General features: G+C 38.2%; 1 protein-coding gene across 12 annotated transcripts in view; it reads left to right on the top strand.

Moving 5' to 3' along the window:
- The window catches only part of LOC121458752 (A-kinase anchor protein 9-like), a 136,942-nt gene that overhangs the window by 37,283 nt on the left and 82,877 nt on the right, over positions 1–16,782 (top strand). For 10 of the 12 annotated variants that reach the window (XM_041668098.1, XM_041668096.1, XM_041668095.1 and 7 more), the window contains 6 exons: positions 2,057–2,136; positions 3,407–3,539; positions 4,354–4,439; positions 6,925–7,028; positions 8,991–9,087; positions 10,272–10,364. In XM_041668098.1, coding sequence (XP_041524032.1) covers positions 2,057–2,136; positions 3,407–3,539; positions 4,354–4,439; positions 6,925–7,028; positions 8,991–9,087; positions 10,272–10,364 — 593 coding nt within the window. The remainder of the gene's footprint in view (positions 1–2,056; positions 2,137–3,406; positions 3,540–4,353; positions 4,440–6,924; positions 7,029–8,990; positions 9,088–10,271; positions 10,365–16,782) is intronic. The other 2 variants (XM_041668097.1, XM_041668099.1) reach the window with 2 other exon arrangements.

Below are 16,782 nucleotides of genomic sequence, written 5' to 3'. Positions count from 1 at the left end.
CTGCTGCAGAGTGGCAAGTGCCTGGTGAGAACCCTCTGCTGCAGAGTAGGAAGTGCCTGGTGAGAACCCTCTGCTGCAGAGTGGGAAGTGCCTGGTGAGAACCCTCTGCTGCAGAGTGGGAAGTGCCTGGTGAGAACCCTCTGCTGCAGAGTGGGAAGTGCCTGGTGAGAACCCTCTGCTGCAGAGTGGGAAGTGCCTGGTGAGAACCCTCTGCTGCAGAGTGGGAAGTGCCTGGTGAGAACCCTCTGCTGCAGAGTGGGAAGTGCCTGGTGAGAACCCTCTGCTGCAGAGTGGGAAGTGCCTGGTGAGAACCCTCTGCTGCAGAGTGGGAAGTGCCTGGTGAGAACCCTCTGCTGCAGAGTGGGAAGTGCCTGGTGAGAACCCTCTGCTGCAGAGTGGGAAGTGCCTGGTGAGAACCCTCTGCTGCAGAGTAGGAAGTGCCTGGTGAGAACCCTCTGCTGCAGAGTGGGAAGTGCCTGGTTAGAACCCTCTGCTGCAGAGTGGGAAGTGCCTGGTTAGAATCCTATGTCTTGAGTAAAGCATGCTTAAGCTTCCTCCTACTGATCAGACAGACCTACGGCAGGACTGTTAAATAGAGGAAGCAACGGTAATATTTTTATTTAAGATGACACCAGTGTGATTAACTGGAAAAAATGAAATAATTAATGAAAAGATGAGTTAAACAACCTTAGCTATAGTCCCAATAATGTTGAGCTAAATATCCTTGAGAGTGGACGGGCAATGTGAGTGGAGTTTAACAGTGAAAACTCCATGCCATTCTGGCAGTCTATAGCAGCGGGAAGGGTGAGGGGCTGAGACCGACCTTCAAGTGTCTTACCTATGTACCCGCATTAGGTGAGTTCACTTCAAGTGTCTTACCTATGTACCCGCATTAGGTGAGTTCACTTCAAGTGTCTTACCTATGTACCCGCATTAGGTGAGTTCACTTCAAGTGTCTTACCTACGTACCCGCATTAGGTGAGTTCACTTAAAAAGGGGAGCAGACCATAGACAAATAAGAAAGTCAGTTTAGAACATATAAGTTAAGTATGTGTGCTAACTAGGAAAAGAAATAATACTAATGAGTTGAAAGGGGAAGTCCAAAACCCAGGGCAGACTTTTAGGCTGGAAATAATAAATAGAATCACCACGGAAGGAGACCAGAGGCCCCCACCCCAAGAACGGAGTGACATCTGGAGATGGAGGATGAGCAGGAAACCTTGATGGCACTGTGGAAAGTACATTCTAGAAGTCACAGTGGAAGGTGGAGCCTGTTCTGGGGTTGCTGCAGTTGAGGGCCTCCTGCCATTTAGCTGCCTTTGGCTCCCATATTTACCATAAGGAATGAGATTCTTCTTAAGGGTCTAGCTGAATTGCTATGTTGAAAAAAGTAAGATTTCAAGAGTCATTTAAAGAATGATGCCAGGTTTTTATTTCAAGAGTTCTTTGGTTTGTTTGTTTGTTTTTAATTCAGTAAGATTTTACTTGTATTTGCGCACGTTGTTTGTATTGATATACTGTCTTCAGAAAACCTACCCAGTGTTTTCTGTTGACGCTTGCTTGTTCTCTTAGGAGGTGATAAAACAGTTCAGTGAGTAGTTCAAAGTGTTTCTGAAGAGGAGAAGAGAATGGTAAACATTTTTAAAATTTTTATTTTAATAATTAACTTAATTTTGTCGCTCTAAGGCTGAAACCCAGGGCCTGCACATGCTGATCAAAGTACCCAACCGCTGAACTGTGTGTGTCCCTGTGCAAAAAACTAAAGAGTCAATTGTGGAAGTTTTATTTGAGTTTTGCAATGATGTACTTAATGGATAAGTATGTAGATGTATTTCCTGCATCACGGTATAGGTCACTGCTCTATACCCTTTTATAGAATAGAAATTGCAAATCTTAGAAATTTATTGAGGCAGTTAAATTACATAATGGAAAATAAATTTGGAAGAAATTAAAATGTGTCTTATTTTGGGGAAGCTTCTAGTTGAAACGGTTAAATAGGACAGGATTGCTTCCACATGTACAGTGAATGGCTCACACGTGGCATGTTTCCTGCTAGGCGGTCATAAAGAGCCTTTGCCTGTGCTCATTGGACGACTTGAGAAGGCAGTGTCTGAGGAGTGCTGTTCTATTTCAGAGGTAAAATGGTCCTTTAAAAGGGGTTTTAGCTGGGCAGTGGTGGCGCAGGCCTTTAATCCCAGCACTTGAGAGGTTCGAGACCAGCTTAGTCTACAAGACCTAGTTCCAGGACAGGCTCCAAAACAACAGAAAAATGGTGTCTCATAAAACCAGAAAAGAAAAAGAAAAAAAAAAAAAAAGAATGGGGAAGGAGGGTTTGGACAAGAACTGTCAAAGTCTAAATTTCTCCTGATTTAATAAGCAGAATCTTCCACCCATGTTTTCCTGAATCTTATATATATAGAACTTTACTTAGAAAGTATTCCTGAGTACTAAATTTTAAATGAACATTTAGCCAATTTGGATGTGATCAGTGACTCAGAGCTTGCCGGTTCCATTTAAGATCTTGGATTCAATCTCTGTCAGCACAGAAAAATAACAAAGAAATTTATATACGTCTAGCCTAGCAGATAGCATAAGCATTGCTCTTTTCAAAGAGGCACCAGTTAACCTTTCTGGGACCCAGTTGGTTCATGAAGGGTGCCAAGGGATCAGTGCTACCATGGGACTGGGCTGGAAATATGCTCAGCTGCTGGCAGTGTGGTTTAACTTTTAAACTTGCAAGAAATAGCAGCAATAAACTACTTGGTTTTTAAATGTTTTAAATCACAATTTAAACCAATTGTGTGAAGGACAAAGGGAAAACTAACTGGGATGGCTTATCAAGTTACAGAACATGAAATCATATTTTGAATTCTAGTGGATTATCAGTTGTTGTGGAGAACGTTGTGCTGGGTATTTTTAACTTCATGTATGTGCAGACCAAGCGCACACTTGCACATCATAGAAAGGGCACTAGCACAGTCTCTTCCTTGATATACACTCATTTTGCTGGGTTTGGCAGACCTCTGTAATTGTCATTTGAACCTCTCACTTTGTGAAGGTTGTTCAAGGATACTTGACATAGTATGAGGTATTTTCAAGGTAGACAGTAGGAACCATGGTAGGGAGTGAACACTTACACTTCTTGATAAATTCCAGTGTTAAAAGGAAACAGAAAAAAAGCACATTATTTTGTGTAATTAAGATTATTAATCTCTTCCTGATAAAAGAATAATTTCATGTCAAAGAGAAACGTGGTTTTTCTGCAGATTGATCTCACATGTGGAGGAAGAGGGAATTAAGATTCCATTCATACTATTTTGACCTTTCACCTTTAGGTTGATAATGTTTTATAATATTTAGAAAAAAAATCAAACTTTTAATTTAAAATATTCAATTTTCTTAACAGAGTCTGAACAGTTTTCTTGATGAACACTATACTCCTTTAAAATGTGAAATGAATATAGAAGAGAAAGAGAATTCTAATGTTTACAATCAAAATCGAAATCTAAAATTACAAGAGTATAGATACCAAGTTCAAGGTAAAAAGCTTACCATACTATTAAACAGTATTTAATTTGCTCAGGTAAATTGCTTGTAAACATAGCTTTAATCCTAAATTAATTATAGATGTGTTTTCTATCTTAGTGTCTTATCTTTAGGCGTGAAATTTATAATTATTATATACTTTTAGGCTTTGTAGTGTAACAATTGTACTCTGGATGATTTAAACATTCCACTTTTTTTCTTTCTTTCTCCTTTAGTTCTCCATTCCCATTATTTCAGTATTCTAATTCTGTCTGTCAATGATTCTAACTGTAGATGCTTTTAAATCATTAAAAAATTACTGAGTTTATTAAGTTTAAATTTATCTTTTATTACTTTAAAAATGAATAACAAAACAGTTGAGAAGTGAGATAGATTAAGAACTATCCTTTGCCAGGTGTCATGATGCAAACCTTGTTCTCAATACTCATGCTCAAGAGACAGAGGCAGGTGGATCTCTGGGATTCCAGACCAACCAGGGCTAAAGAAAGAAAGAGACAATTTTCTTCATATTACATCTTGAATTTCTTGGTGTTCTTTTACAGATGTATGTTCCCAGTATATTTGTATAGGTAAAAAGCAACCCACTAATAAATAGCTACAGAAACTAATGTATCTTGGGATGAAGTTTTCAAGTGAATGTTATACCACTTATTTCACAGTAATGATTTTTAAAATTTTTTTTATTGCTTGATATATGGGTTTTATTGCTACCAGACTTTTTTCACTAAACTTGTAAGTAGGTAAACCATACTTTTTTAAAAAGACAAACTTGTATTGTGAACTAAAATTATAATTGTTTTTCCCCAGATTTTCAAGGTCACGTGCAAACCCTTCTCAGTAAATTATCAGATGAATACAGCAAGCTCGTGGTACTGCAGACGCGGTTAAGCAAGGTCTGTGGGATAGAACATAAAGAGTTTGCATTTGTTTTATTGCCCACTGTTCTGTCAGTCAAGACGGTCTAAAATAAGTGGACATGGGAAAGGATACTAGAAATACTAACCATTTATATGTTTGTGTTAGAGCATTTATATCAGGGAGCCGAAGAAATTTCCAGAAATTGAATGCTATGTAACTCTCTGAGATGGTTTTTTAAGTCATGTTGAAATATATATGAATGTTAAATGTTAAAGGAAATGAAACAGTTGGATTTCATTGCTGAAATGTTTTCCTTGTATTGTTTACCGGAGTTTGAACCAGGACACACTGTGGGACAGCAGTCCACATTGTCAACCTGTTACATGTAATATTTTTTTAAGGCAATGGGTCTGTTTTTATATTTTAAAGAAGATAATTACTTTGTTTTGCACATAACTAATATTATCACACACCATCCATATGTATCTGTTTTCTTCTGTTTTAGTTATTTTATAATGCGTTCTTAAAAATCAGATGATATATACAACATAATATAACTTAATAGGCATATCACAAAAATAACAGCAAATATTGTCAGTGATTAATGTTCTTATTTTTAAGTTGTAGGAAAAATGGCAAAAGAGACTATTTGAGATAGTTTTTGTCATTCAGTTCTGCTAAAATGCTAGGGTAAATTTTCAAGATTTTTAGTTGTATGTAGGGCTAGGACCCATCACAGCAAAAGGACACATGGCCAAGCTTGGTTTGGAAGGGCTTGAAAGGATGCACGGCCAGAGTCATCCTTTGGAAAGGAGGTGCATGTGCCCTCTCTCAGTAGAGTCACTTGACACACTGTGATTCCTCAGTGTGAGTGTGATAACATGTTCAAATTGTGTACCAACAGCGCTCGCCTGAGCCTAGGAGTCCAAAGTTTTCTTTCAAGTGGTAGATAATCAACCAAAAGTTTTTACACTGACCAGACGGTAAAACTTCTCTGTGTAGCAATGGTAACTCACAGTTACCATTCAGGCAGTTCTGTAGTAACACAGAAAGCTCTTTGATTGGTGTTTCTCTTGGTAGTAACCAAGAGAAAAGCTTATCAGCCCGTCTTTCTCAAAACTGCTTTCCAAACTCTTCTTTGCACATTGGGTAATGAATGTTTTAACCCAGCAAATTAGCTGTAACTGCAGAAACATCCCAAGTCCCTCGGGAATAGGTCAGGACTGCAGAGCATCATTGTCCCAGCCAGATGAACCCAAACTCTCTCTCCTGGGCTTTGTTGCAATGCTATTCCTTTCCCCAGTGGTACCCATCCTTCACCATTCTTTTTGATGTGTACCTGTTTCTTGTTAGAGTTGGTTTAAGTGTTCCCTTCTTTTGTCATCTTCTCCTGCCTTCCTAGGCATAGACATCTTTCCCTCTGTTCCTCTCAACTTCCCTTAGCCTAGATGCCTGGTTACCCTTTTTTCTTTCATGTTTTAATGTTCTCTGTTAAGCATCTATTTATATCACAGGACTTTTTATTTTATTATACTTGTTTACTAATCTACCTCTGCCACAAAATTCCAAACTTTGAAATCAGAGAATCCTGTGTTCAGTTTTTCCTGTCAGCACAGCATTTGAATTGCACATGGTAAAGGCTCAGTCAATGTTTGTGAATGAATTGAGTAAAGATAGTAAAATATTAGTCTGTAAAGTTATGATATTATCTGATCGTTTTTTATTTTTCCCGCTAGGAAGTACTAGGTAAGAGTTCCCTTTGAGACATACTAGGAAGTACTAGGTAAGAGTTCCCTTTGAGACATACTCAGGGGGCTGGAGCATGTCTCGGTAAAGAACTTGCTGTACAAGAAGAGGACCTGAGCTTAATTCCTCCAAGCCCTATAAGAGGTGGCATGTCCTGTAATGCCAGTTTGGGGGAGGTAGACACAGGAGTATTCCCTGGGGCTAGCCAGCTTCCCAGCCAGTCTAGCCTAAATAACAAGTTCCAACTATGTTGAGAAACTGTCTAAAAAACTGAGAGACTGAAAGAGGAAAACATCTGCTGACCTCTGACTTCCATGCCGATGCACCCCCATATAACATGTATATGCACAAACATGCATGTACATGCACATAATCACACACATAGACATACAAGAAAGGAAATAAATATATTCAGGAGGTAGGCATGTAGTAGAGGACGCCTAATAGAATAGTGACCAATTGAAATAGCCTTTGGAGCATAGTTTGTATCCTGTTACTAATAGAATAGTGACCAATTGAAATAGCCTTTGGAGCATAGTTTGTATCCTGTTACTCACTGGTTTTCATAGCATCCTATATTCATCTTGTCTGGCTTTATTTAATAATGAGCTAAAAACAAAACAACAACAAAATCTCAGGTACCCTGTGGGTCTAACATCATGCCCAAATGTTTCTGTTTCATTTTGTACCAGTATAGAAGTAGGACTTGCTGTTTCTAAGATGACAGGTTTTCTCTTTGTCTTGTCCTCTCTACCTTTACACCAACTTACACAGGATGAAAATGACACACAAAACGTTGATGAACGTACTTCAGAAGAAACAATATTGGTGAGAAAACCTGAAGATGCGACAACTGATGTAAACCTCTGCAATGAAAGGTATAGTGTGTGCACTAGATCAGAACAGGGCCAAATGCCACTGTCTGTTCAGTAAACAAATTTATCTTGTATTTGTCTTAAATTTGTATTTTGTCTTAAAAGTTGTACTGTGCATGAAATTTGTCCATATAAGTATACTATAAGAAGGGTTGATAATTTTTATCATTAATTAGACTAATTTTTAAAAATCTTTTGCTTGCACTCCAATTTTTATTAGATGTTGATCTTGATTTCATCTAGGTGTTATTTGAATATTGAACTTGTCTTGGTTAACTTTATTTTTCATAATGCTATTTTCTATACTAAAAATCATTTCTAGTTGTGAGTTTTATGTCTTTTGTTTGTGGGGGGCATAGGAACTGAGAGCAGACATTGTTGCTGGGGAAGGTGAAGGAGGGGCAAAAGAGCACATTGTGATATGAAAGCAGAAAGGAAATTTGGAGGAGAAGGGGCCTCAGGGAAGGTGAGGCCATTGACTCGGCTACAATGCAAATGCTAGGAGGTGCCTGATGATATTGAATGCCTTTAATATACCTTTAAATTGATTTTTTAAAAATGAATGAGATGTATATAAAGTGGCTTTTCTAAGGCATTTCATTGTAATTGTGAAATGTCATTATTCATAAATTATTCATGAGTAATGATTAAGAGATAGTAGTGACTGGGGCTATAAACTATTGGAATTTAAGCCCATGTCTCTATAACATTTTCATTGCACATTTCTGTAATATTGCCTACTAGAATACCAGGAAAACATAATAAAGGATGACTATTGGTACATATGATAGAGAAGTTATTAGAAACATGTAGAAAAATACTGTGATCCTGTGTTCAGTAGAGAATGTGGAACTTGACTGCATTTATATAAAAGGTGAGGTCACATAGGAAGTGACCAGTGAACACATCAGGTCTGGAGGGCAGCAGTGAATTCAGTGTTACCAAACTGGAGATTTTCGATTTGGGATAAATACCAATAAAGGTTGCACACAGAATGAAGTCATTGCCAATGAAGTGTCAGGATTTTAGGTATTACACTTAACAGCTATGAGATTTTTTTTATCATAAATAAAGATGGAAGCTTCAACTGTAATATTGGGTATTGTAACATTGTTTATATTTCTGAACAGTTCGAAAGAGCAAAGTGCCACTGGAAGTTAACTTATAAAGCTCAACAGTGACATTATTTGTATATGGTCAGTTTTAGACAGAAAAACTATGAGAGAAAATAGAAGAAAGAAAAGTAGAACAGGGAAAAAAAGAAATTGGAAAAGAAAAATAAGAGAATGTAATAAAGAAGGCAGTATGGTCACAAATGAATGGGGAGTGAGTTTTATTGCTTAAAATAAAAATCATAATTTTCTCCATTTACCTTCTCCTATGTTCCTAAATGTTCATGTTGCTTTATTTTTAGTATGTACACTAAGCACTTTAGAAAAATATGGTAAATTAATGAATGCTTGTAGAACAATGTAAAAAGAAGACATATACTGAAGAATACACAAGATAGATTAAAAACAACAAATTGAAAATAACTATGTTAAGTAGGCATGTTCTGTTCCTGCCACTGTACCTCATTCCCACTGTAAGTGATCATTCTGACTGTTGGTGCGTGCCTCCTGGCAGCCTTGTGTGTGTTAAATATATTTTCATAAAATTGGGATTTTATTTTTTTTACTAGATAAAGTATCTTCAATAAATTTGTAAAACTAATGCCTCCAGACATACCTTAATATACCCTATAAAACTCTGTATAGTTTATTTGTTGATCTATAAAACTACTCTTTTAGTTTCGTTGCTTTAAGTATAAAAGTTAGACATAAATGAGGCTTAAGTTACAGTATCTGTAACTTGGCATATCACTTTTTGTTTCCCCCTTTCCCAGTATATATATGTATGCTATAAATTTTGGAAATGACTGAAAACCCTTAATACCATCTGTAACTGTCTTTTATTTCTATTTAGGGTCTGCATTGATTCGGTGGTGTTTAAAGAATCTGATACACAGGAAGCAGTGTTCTGTGGAAATTGTCTAAATGAACATAGTGCCAGCACCACAGAGGTATTATATTTATTCTCTTTATTTTCAAACACTTAAATAACCTGATTTTCTTACTCTCATTTTATGAATGTTATAATAACTATCTACTAAAGACAAAATATTTAAAGAAACTTGCCTTATTTTCATAGCATGAGAAAAACACTGAGAAAGAGAAAGTTAATGTGAGGTCTACTTTGTTTGTGGTGGTTTTGGTTGCTTATCCAAATGTTAACAATTTAAATTTGTCTTGACTTTTTCATTTGATTATAGTATAGTGATAATTGATTACGTCATCTGTCCTGTTCCTTTCCATCTTTGGGTCTCCCTCGTGTGCCCTTCCTACACTCAAATTGATGGTCTTTTTCTTTCTTATTTTAACATCATTTATATATATATATTAGAAACATGTAGAAAAATGCTGTGATCCTATGTTCAGTAGAGAATGTGGAACTTGACAGCATTTATATAACGGGTGAGGTCACATAGGAAGTGACCAGTGAACACATCAGGTCTAGAGACAGCAATGCCCGAGATGACCCATAAGGACTAGAAGATGGCTCAGCAGGCTAAGGCACCTGCCGAAGACCTGAGTTTGATCTCTATAAAACACAATAGTAGAAGAAGAAAATATAACCCCACCTGTTGACTTTTGACTATATAACATGCCTAAAGTGACATACATGTGTACACACAGTCACAAAAATGAATAAATGTAAAACAGCACATAAAACAAAACCTATTAAAATAGAAATTCACGTACTTATTAAATACTTTGATGCTAAGAATATCTTTACATTTCAGGAAATCCCTGTTTGGTGTGCTGACAAACTTTTCTTGTATTTGTAGAAAATTGGATCATATAACTAACTACAATGAAGAAGAAAAAATATTAACCAAGAAATGTGATCCCAACTTGACATTTAACTTAAAGGAAGCATAATCTTATTTTAAATACCCTTAAGTTGTCTTAGAATTGTTTATTGTAAGTGTAAATGTCTTTCTCCCTTTCACAGTAGTAAGTATATTTTATTAGAATTATTAGAATTAATGTTTTTAATTAAAAACAACTGAAATTTGAATTTTGTTAAAAAGTATTCAGAAGTTTGGTAAGCTGATATTTTAGAAACATTTTGAGATTAAGAGCATAAAAGTAGGTGGTAATACAATTTGTAAATGAATATGTCATGTTTTGCTTTTTCGTTTAGTGTTCTGATGGATTTGAAGGGAGGCAAGAAAGAGATATAACCATGATGATGGAGAAACAATATCAAGAACGACTGGAAGAAGAAATTGCTAAGGTAGGTTTATAATTGATGTGGAACATGGTCTCTGTTCCCTCTGAGCCTTCAGCAGTAAGATTTTATTGGTGGTATGTAATATATTTTGAATCATAATTTTCCTATATAATTTACTCATTATCAAATAATTATATCAATTAAATTATTTAAAATTCTGCCTTTTCTGTCTGTCTGTCTCTCTCTGTTTCTCTCTCTCTCTCTTGACAAGTTCTTACTATTTAACCCAGGCCAGCCTAAAACTCCTCCTCCTCCCACCCTGCTCCCAAATCCTGTAATTCCAGGTGTGCACCATTACGGCACAAGAACTGGTTTGAAGTTGGTGATTCTGTGGATATTACTGCTCTTCTCCATCCTCGAGAAGGCTGAAAGCCCGACTGTGATGGCGACCATCCACAGCTCTGAAATTGTTTCAGTTCTCTAACTTGCATTTTTAGCTTTCATTTCATTTTAGGATCATTTTTCTGCTTTTTGAAAGATGATGTTTTGAAGTTATTTTTCTGATCCCCTATTGGGAATAAGCTTAAACTTTAAAATTTGATTTTCCTTTTCCCATGAAGATGGCTCTTGACTACTGAAGTTGACGGTTGTTTAATGTCAGAACTTTGGCATTAGCATTCTGATCTTCTGTGTCTCTTCTTGGCTCTGCTAAGACGGTCCTCGTCAAGGTCTGGAGGGCATGGAAAGAGAACGTTCTTGGGAACCTTTCCTTCCATTGTGCTTCTTGAATCTTTGCAGTGGTATCTCCTATAAATGTTCGCAGTTGTTTTATGAAACATTTCCATCATTGTCTAGGAAGCCATACTAGAACTGAACAGCGGTGAGAAAGATATGTAGTGGGAGCTGTGGGCTGCGTTCCTGCCGCCTGGCTCCCTGGCCACCTGGCTAGCTTATGCCCCAAAATAACGATACACAAATTGTATTCATATAAACACTGCTTGGCCTTTTCTATTAATGTGTGTAGCACCACGAGGTGGTGACTTATCTTGCCTAACCCATATTTAGTAATCTGTGCAGCACCAGTCTTACTGGGAAAGATTCAGCATGTCTGACCTAGCGGCTTGCTTTATTGCGTCTACCCTGGAGAGCAGCGGCCTGGCGTCTGCCTCACTTCCTCTTCTTCCCAGCATTCTGTTCTGTCTATTCTACCCACCTATGGGATGGCCTATCAAATGGGCCAAGGCAGTTTGTTTATTAACGAATGACCTTCCTCCATCAAAGATAGTCAACTTTTCACTCTGCCATCCATAGCTCCTTGTTTCTTTTCTTTTGTTTTGGGGCTCTTTTTTTATGTTTGTTTGGTAGGGCCTTGTGTGTTAAATCACAACTGTGTGTTAAATCACAACTCAACAGAGATGACTGCATTTCTGATCCTCTTGTCTCTACCTCCTGATTACTGAAATGACAGGCGTGTGCCATATGCTCAGTTCATGTGATCTTATGAAATGACAGGCGTGTGCCATATGCTCAGTTCATGTGATCTTATGAAATGACAGGCGTGTGTCATATGCTCAGTTCATGTGATCTTATGAAATGACAGGTGTGTGACACATGCTCAGTTCATGTGATCTTATGAAATGACAGGCGTGTGTCATATGCTCAGTTCATGTGATCTTATGAGATGAATTCTGGGTTCCATTCCTGCTATGTAATCACTTGCCAGCCCGTATTATTGTTGCTTCTTCCCCTTTTTAGAAAATCTATTTTTAAATCAATAATTAATAATTGGTCAATCAATTTGGGTTTTTTGAGACAGGATTTCTCCCTGTTGCCTTGACTCTCTTGGAAATTGCTCGGTAGACCAGGCTGACTTAGAACTCATAGACATCTGACTGCCTCAAGTTCCCGATTGCTGGGATTAATGCTTTGCACAAACACCCCCCAGGCTCTTTGCTGCTTTTTGCATTTACCTATAAACATTGATTAAAATAATATATTAACAAATCTGTTCTTAGTATTTCTTAATAATTCTCAAAATCATATTTCTTAGAAATATGCTTTCTGTAGGTAGACTATGAACAAGTTATAATGTAGAGGATGATTGCATTTTTTATAGGCAATTTCTCACCTGCATCTGTCCATATCTCTCTGCAAAGAGGAAGAAAAAGCTGGGGAAAATACTACTAAAAGTTATAACAAACTTTCTTGAAAGAATGAAATACTAAAACTTTTTTTATCTAGTTTTGTGGGTTTTTTCTTTTTTTTACGTTTATTTATTTATTAAAGATTTCTGTCTCTTCTCCACCACCTCTTCCCATTTCCCTCCCCCTCCCCCAATCAAGTCCCCCTTCCTCGGCAGCCCAAAGAGCAATGAGGGTTCCCTGCCCAGTGGGAAGTCCAAGGACCACCCACCTCCATCCAGGTCTAGTAAGGTGAGCATCCAAACTGCCTAGGCTCCCACAAAGCCAGTATGTGCAGTAGGATCAAAAACCCATTGCCATTGTTCTTGAGTTCTCAGTAGTCCTCATTGTCCGCTATGTTCAGCAAGTCCGGTTTTATCCCAGGTTTTTTCAGACCCAGGCCAGCTGGCCTTGGTGTGTTCCCGATAGAACATCCCCATTGTCTCAGTGTGTGGGTGCACCCCTCGCGGTCCTGAGTTCCTTGCTCGTACTCTCTCCTTCTGTTCCTGATTTGGACCTTGAGATTTCTGTCTGGTGCTCCAAATTGGGTCTCTGTCTCTGTCTCCTTTCATCGCCTGATGAAGGTTAATATTCAGGAGGATGCCTATATGTTTTTCTTTGGGTTCTCCTTATTTAGCTTTTCTAGGATCACTAATTATAGGCTCAATGTCCTTTGTTTATGGCTAGAAACCAAATATGAGTGAGAACATCCCATGTTACTCTTTTTGGGTCTGGCTTACCTCACTCAGGATAGTGTTTTCTATTTCCATCCATTTGTATGCAAAATTCAAGAAGCCCTTGTTTTTTACTTCTGAGTAGTACTCTAATGTGTAGATATTCCATACTTTCTTCATCCATTCTTCCATTGAAGGGCATCTAGGTTGTTTCCAGGTTCTGGCTATTACAAACAATGCTGCTATGAACATAGTTGAGCATATACTTTTGTTGTATGATAAGGCCTCTCTTGGGTATATTCCCAAGAGTGGTATTGCTGGGTCCAGGGGTAGGTTGATCCCGAATTTCCTGAGAAACCGCCACACTGCTTTCCAAAGTGGTTGCACAAGTTTGCATTCCCACCAGCAATGGATGAGTGTACCCCTTTCTCCACAACCTCTCCAGCAAAGGCTATCATTGGTGTTTTTTATTTTAGCCATTCTGACAGGTGTAAGATGGTATCTTAAAGTTGTCTTGATTTGCATTTCCCTGATCACTAAGGAAGTTGAGCATGACCTTAAGTGTCTTTTGTCCATTTGAACTTCTTCTGTTGAGATTTCTCTGTTCAGCTCAGTGCCCCATTTTATAATTGGGTTGATTAGATTTTTACGGTCTAGTTTCTTGAGTTCTTTATATATTTTGGAGATCAGACCTTTGTCAGTTGCGGGGTTGGTAAAGATCTTCTCCCAGTCAGTGGGTTGCCTTTGTGTCTTAGTGACAGTTTCCTTTGCTTTACAGAAGCTTCTCAGTCTCAGGAGGTCCCATTTATTCAATGAGGCCCTTAATGTCTGTGCTGCTGGGGTTATACGTAGGAAGTGGTCTCCTGTGCCCATGTGTTGTAGAGTACTTCCCACTTTCTCTTCTATCAGGTTCAGTGTGTTCGGACTGATATTGAAGTCTTTAATCCATTTGGACTTGAGAACAACTAAACATTTATTGATTCCTTGTGTTTCTCAGTCATTTTGTTGAGTATGCTGCATTATACAATTATTTATAATTTATATTTTATTTATCATTTAAATATTAAACAAATGCTTACAGGCTAAATACAAATACCATCACCAGTTTACAGGTCAAATCACTTTATAGTACCAAGTATTGATCTAGTTTTACTCAACTACAATTTCCATAACTTATTTCTACATAAAGTGATTATATATCAAATACTCCCCTAAGCATTTAACATGCACTCATTTGATCTTTAAGCAATCCTGTGTGGGAGCTACAGAGATTTTTTTTCCATTTTATTTATTTTTTATTGCTTTATAAATAATACCATTCAAAATTTCCACTTCCTCCCCTCCTTCCATTTCCCTCCCACTCCCCAATTCACCCTCCCTCTATCCCCTCCAGTCCTAAGAGATTGTAGGTTACCCTGCCCTGTGGGAAGTCGAGGGCCCTTCTCTTTCCATCCAGGCTTAGGAAGGTGTGCATCCAAATAGACTAGGATTCCAAAAAGCCAGTACATGCAGTAGAGACAAATCCAAGACCTATTATCATTGGCTTCTCAGTTGGCCCAAATTGTCAGACACATTCAGAGGGTCCAGTTTGATCACATGCTCATTCAGTCCCAGTTCAACTGGCTTTGGTGAGCTCCCATTAGATCAGGCACACTGTCTTAGTGGGTGGACCAACCTCTCGTGGTCCTGACTTCCTTGCTCATCTTCTCCATCCTTCTGCTCTTCAACTGGACCTTGGGAGCTCAGTCGAGTGCTCCTATGTGGGTCTCTGACTCTATCTCCATCTGTCGCCAGACGAAGGTTCTATGGTGATATTCCAGATAATCATCAGTCTGACTACGGGACAAGGCCAGTTCAGGCACCCTCTCCTCTACTGACCCAAGGACCTAGCTGGGGACATCCTCGTGGATACCTGGGAACCCCACTAGAGCCAAGCCTCTTGCCAACCCTAAAATGGCTCACTTAATTAAGATATCTTCTTCCCTGCTCCCATATCCACCCTTCCTCCCTCTCAACCATCCCACTCCCCCAAGCTCTCCCCAATCCTCCCCTTCTCCCTTCTCTCTCTTCCTCTCCCCTTCCCCCCACCCAACCCTGCACCCATGTTCCCAACTTTTGCCTGGCAATCTTGTCTGCTTCCAATTTCCAGGAGGATCTATATATGTTTTTCTTTGGGTTCACCTTATTATTTAGCCTCTCTAGGATCGCAAACTGTAGTCTCAATGTCTATTGTTCATGGCTAGAATCCACTAATGAGTGAGTACATATAATATTCATATTTTTGGGTCTGGGTCATCACACTCAGGATAGTGTTTTCTATTTTCATCCATTTGCATGCAAAATTCAAGATGTCATTGTTTTTTTTTTTTTTAACCTCTGACTACTACTCTAATGTGTAGATGTGCCACACTTTCTTTATCCGTTCTTCCATCGAGAGGCATCTAGGTTGTTTCCAGGTTCTGGCTATTACAAATAATGCTGCTATGAACATAGTTGAACAAATGCTTTTGTAGTATAATTGGGCATCTCTTGGGTATATTTCCTGGATATATTGCTCGATCCTGAGGTAGGTTGACTCCCAATTTCCTGAGAAACCGCCACACTTATTTCCAAAGTGGTTGCACAAGTTTGCATTCCCACCAGCAATGGATGAGTATTCACCTTACTCCGCATCCTCTCCAGCATAGGTTATCATCGGTGTTTTTGATTTTAGTCATTCTGACAGGAGTAAGATGGTATCTCAAAGTTGTTTTGATTTGCATTTCCTTGATCGCTAAGGAAGTTGAACATGTCATTAAGTATCTTGGCCATTTGAACTTCTTCTGTTGAGAATTCTCTGTTCAGTCCATTATTAATTTTGTTATATAGAATTTTAATGTCTAGTTTCTTGAGTTCTTTATTTATTTTGGAAATCAGTCCTTTGTCTGATGTAGGGCTGGTGAAGATCTTTTTCCATTCAGTAGGTTGCCTTTTTGTCATAATGACTGTGTCCTTTGCTTTACAGAAGCTTCTCAATTTCAGGAGGTCCCATTTTTTTCATTGTTGCTCTTATTGTCTGTGCTACTGGGGTTATACATAAGAAGCGATCTCCTGTGCCCATGTATTTTAGGCTACTTCCCACTTTCCCTTCTATCAGGTTCAGTGTTGTTGGATTTATATTGAGGTCTTTAATCCATTTGGATTTGAGTTTTGTGCATGGTGATAGATACGGATCCATTTTCATTCTTCTGCAGGTTGACATCCAGGTATGCCAGCACCATTTGTTAAAGATGCCTTCCTTCTTCCATTATATAGTTTTAGCGCCTTTGTCAAAAATCATGTTTTCATAGGTTTGTGGATTAATATCCAGGTCTTTTGTTCGATTCTATTGGTCAACGTCTTTGTTTTTATGCCAGTACCACACTGTTTTCATTACTGTAGCTCTGTAATAGAGTTTGAAGTCAGGGATGGCAATGCCTCCGGAAGTTCCTTTATTGTATAGGATTGTTTTGGCTATCCTGGGTTTTTTGTTTTTCCATATACAGTTGATTATTGTTCTCTCAAGGTCTGTGAAGAATTTTGTTGGGATTTTGATGGGGATTGCAATGAATCTATAGACTGCCTCTGGTAGAATTGCCATTTTTACTT

The sequence above is a fragment of the Microtus oregoni genome, unplaced genomic scaffold, assembly GCF_018167655.1.
Source record: "Microtus oregoni isolate MIOR12 unplaced genomic scaffold, Mior012 000018F_ref0000195, whole genome shotgun sequence".
In the NCBI taxonomy this organism is placed as follows: domain Eukaryota; kingdom Metazoa; phylum Chordata; class Mammalia; order Rodentia; family Cricetidae; genus Microtus; species Microtus oregoni.
This window is presented reverse-complemented; position numbering and strand designations above follow the sequence as displayed.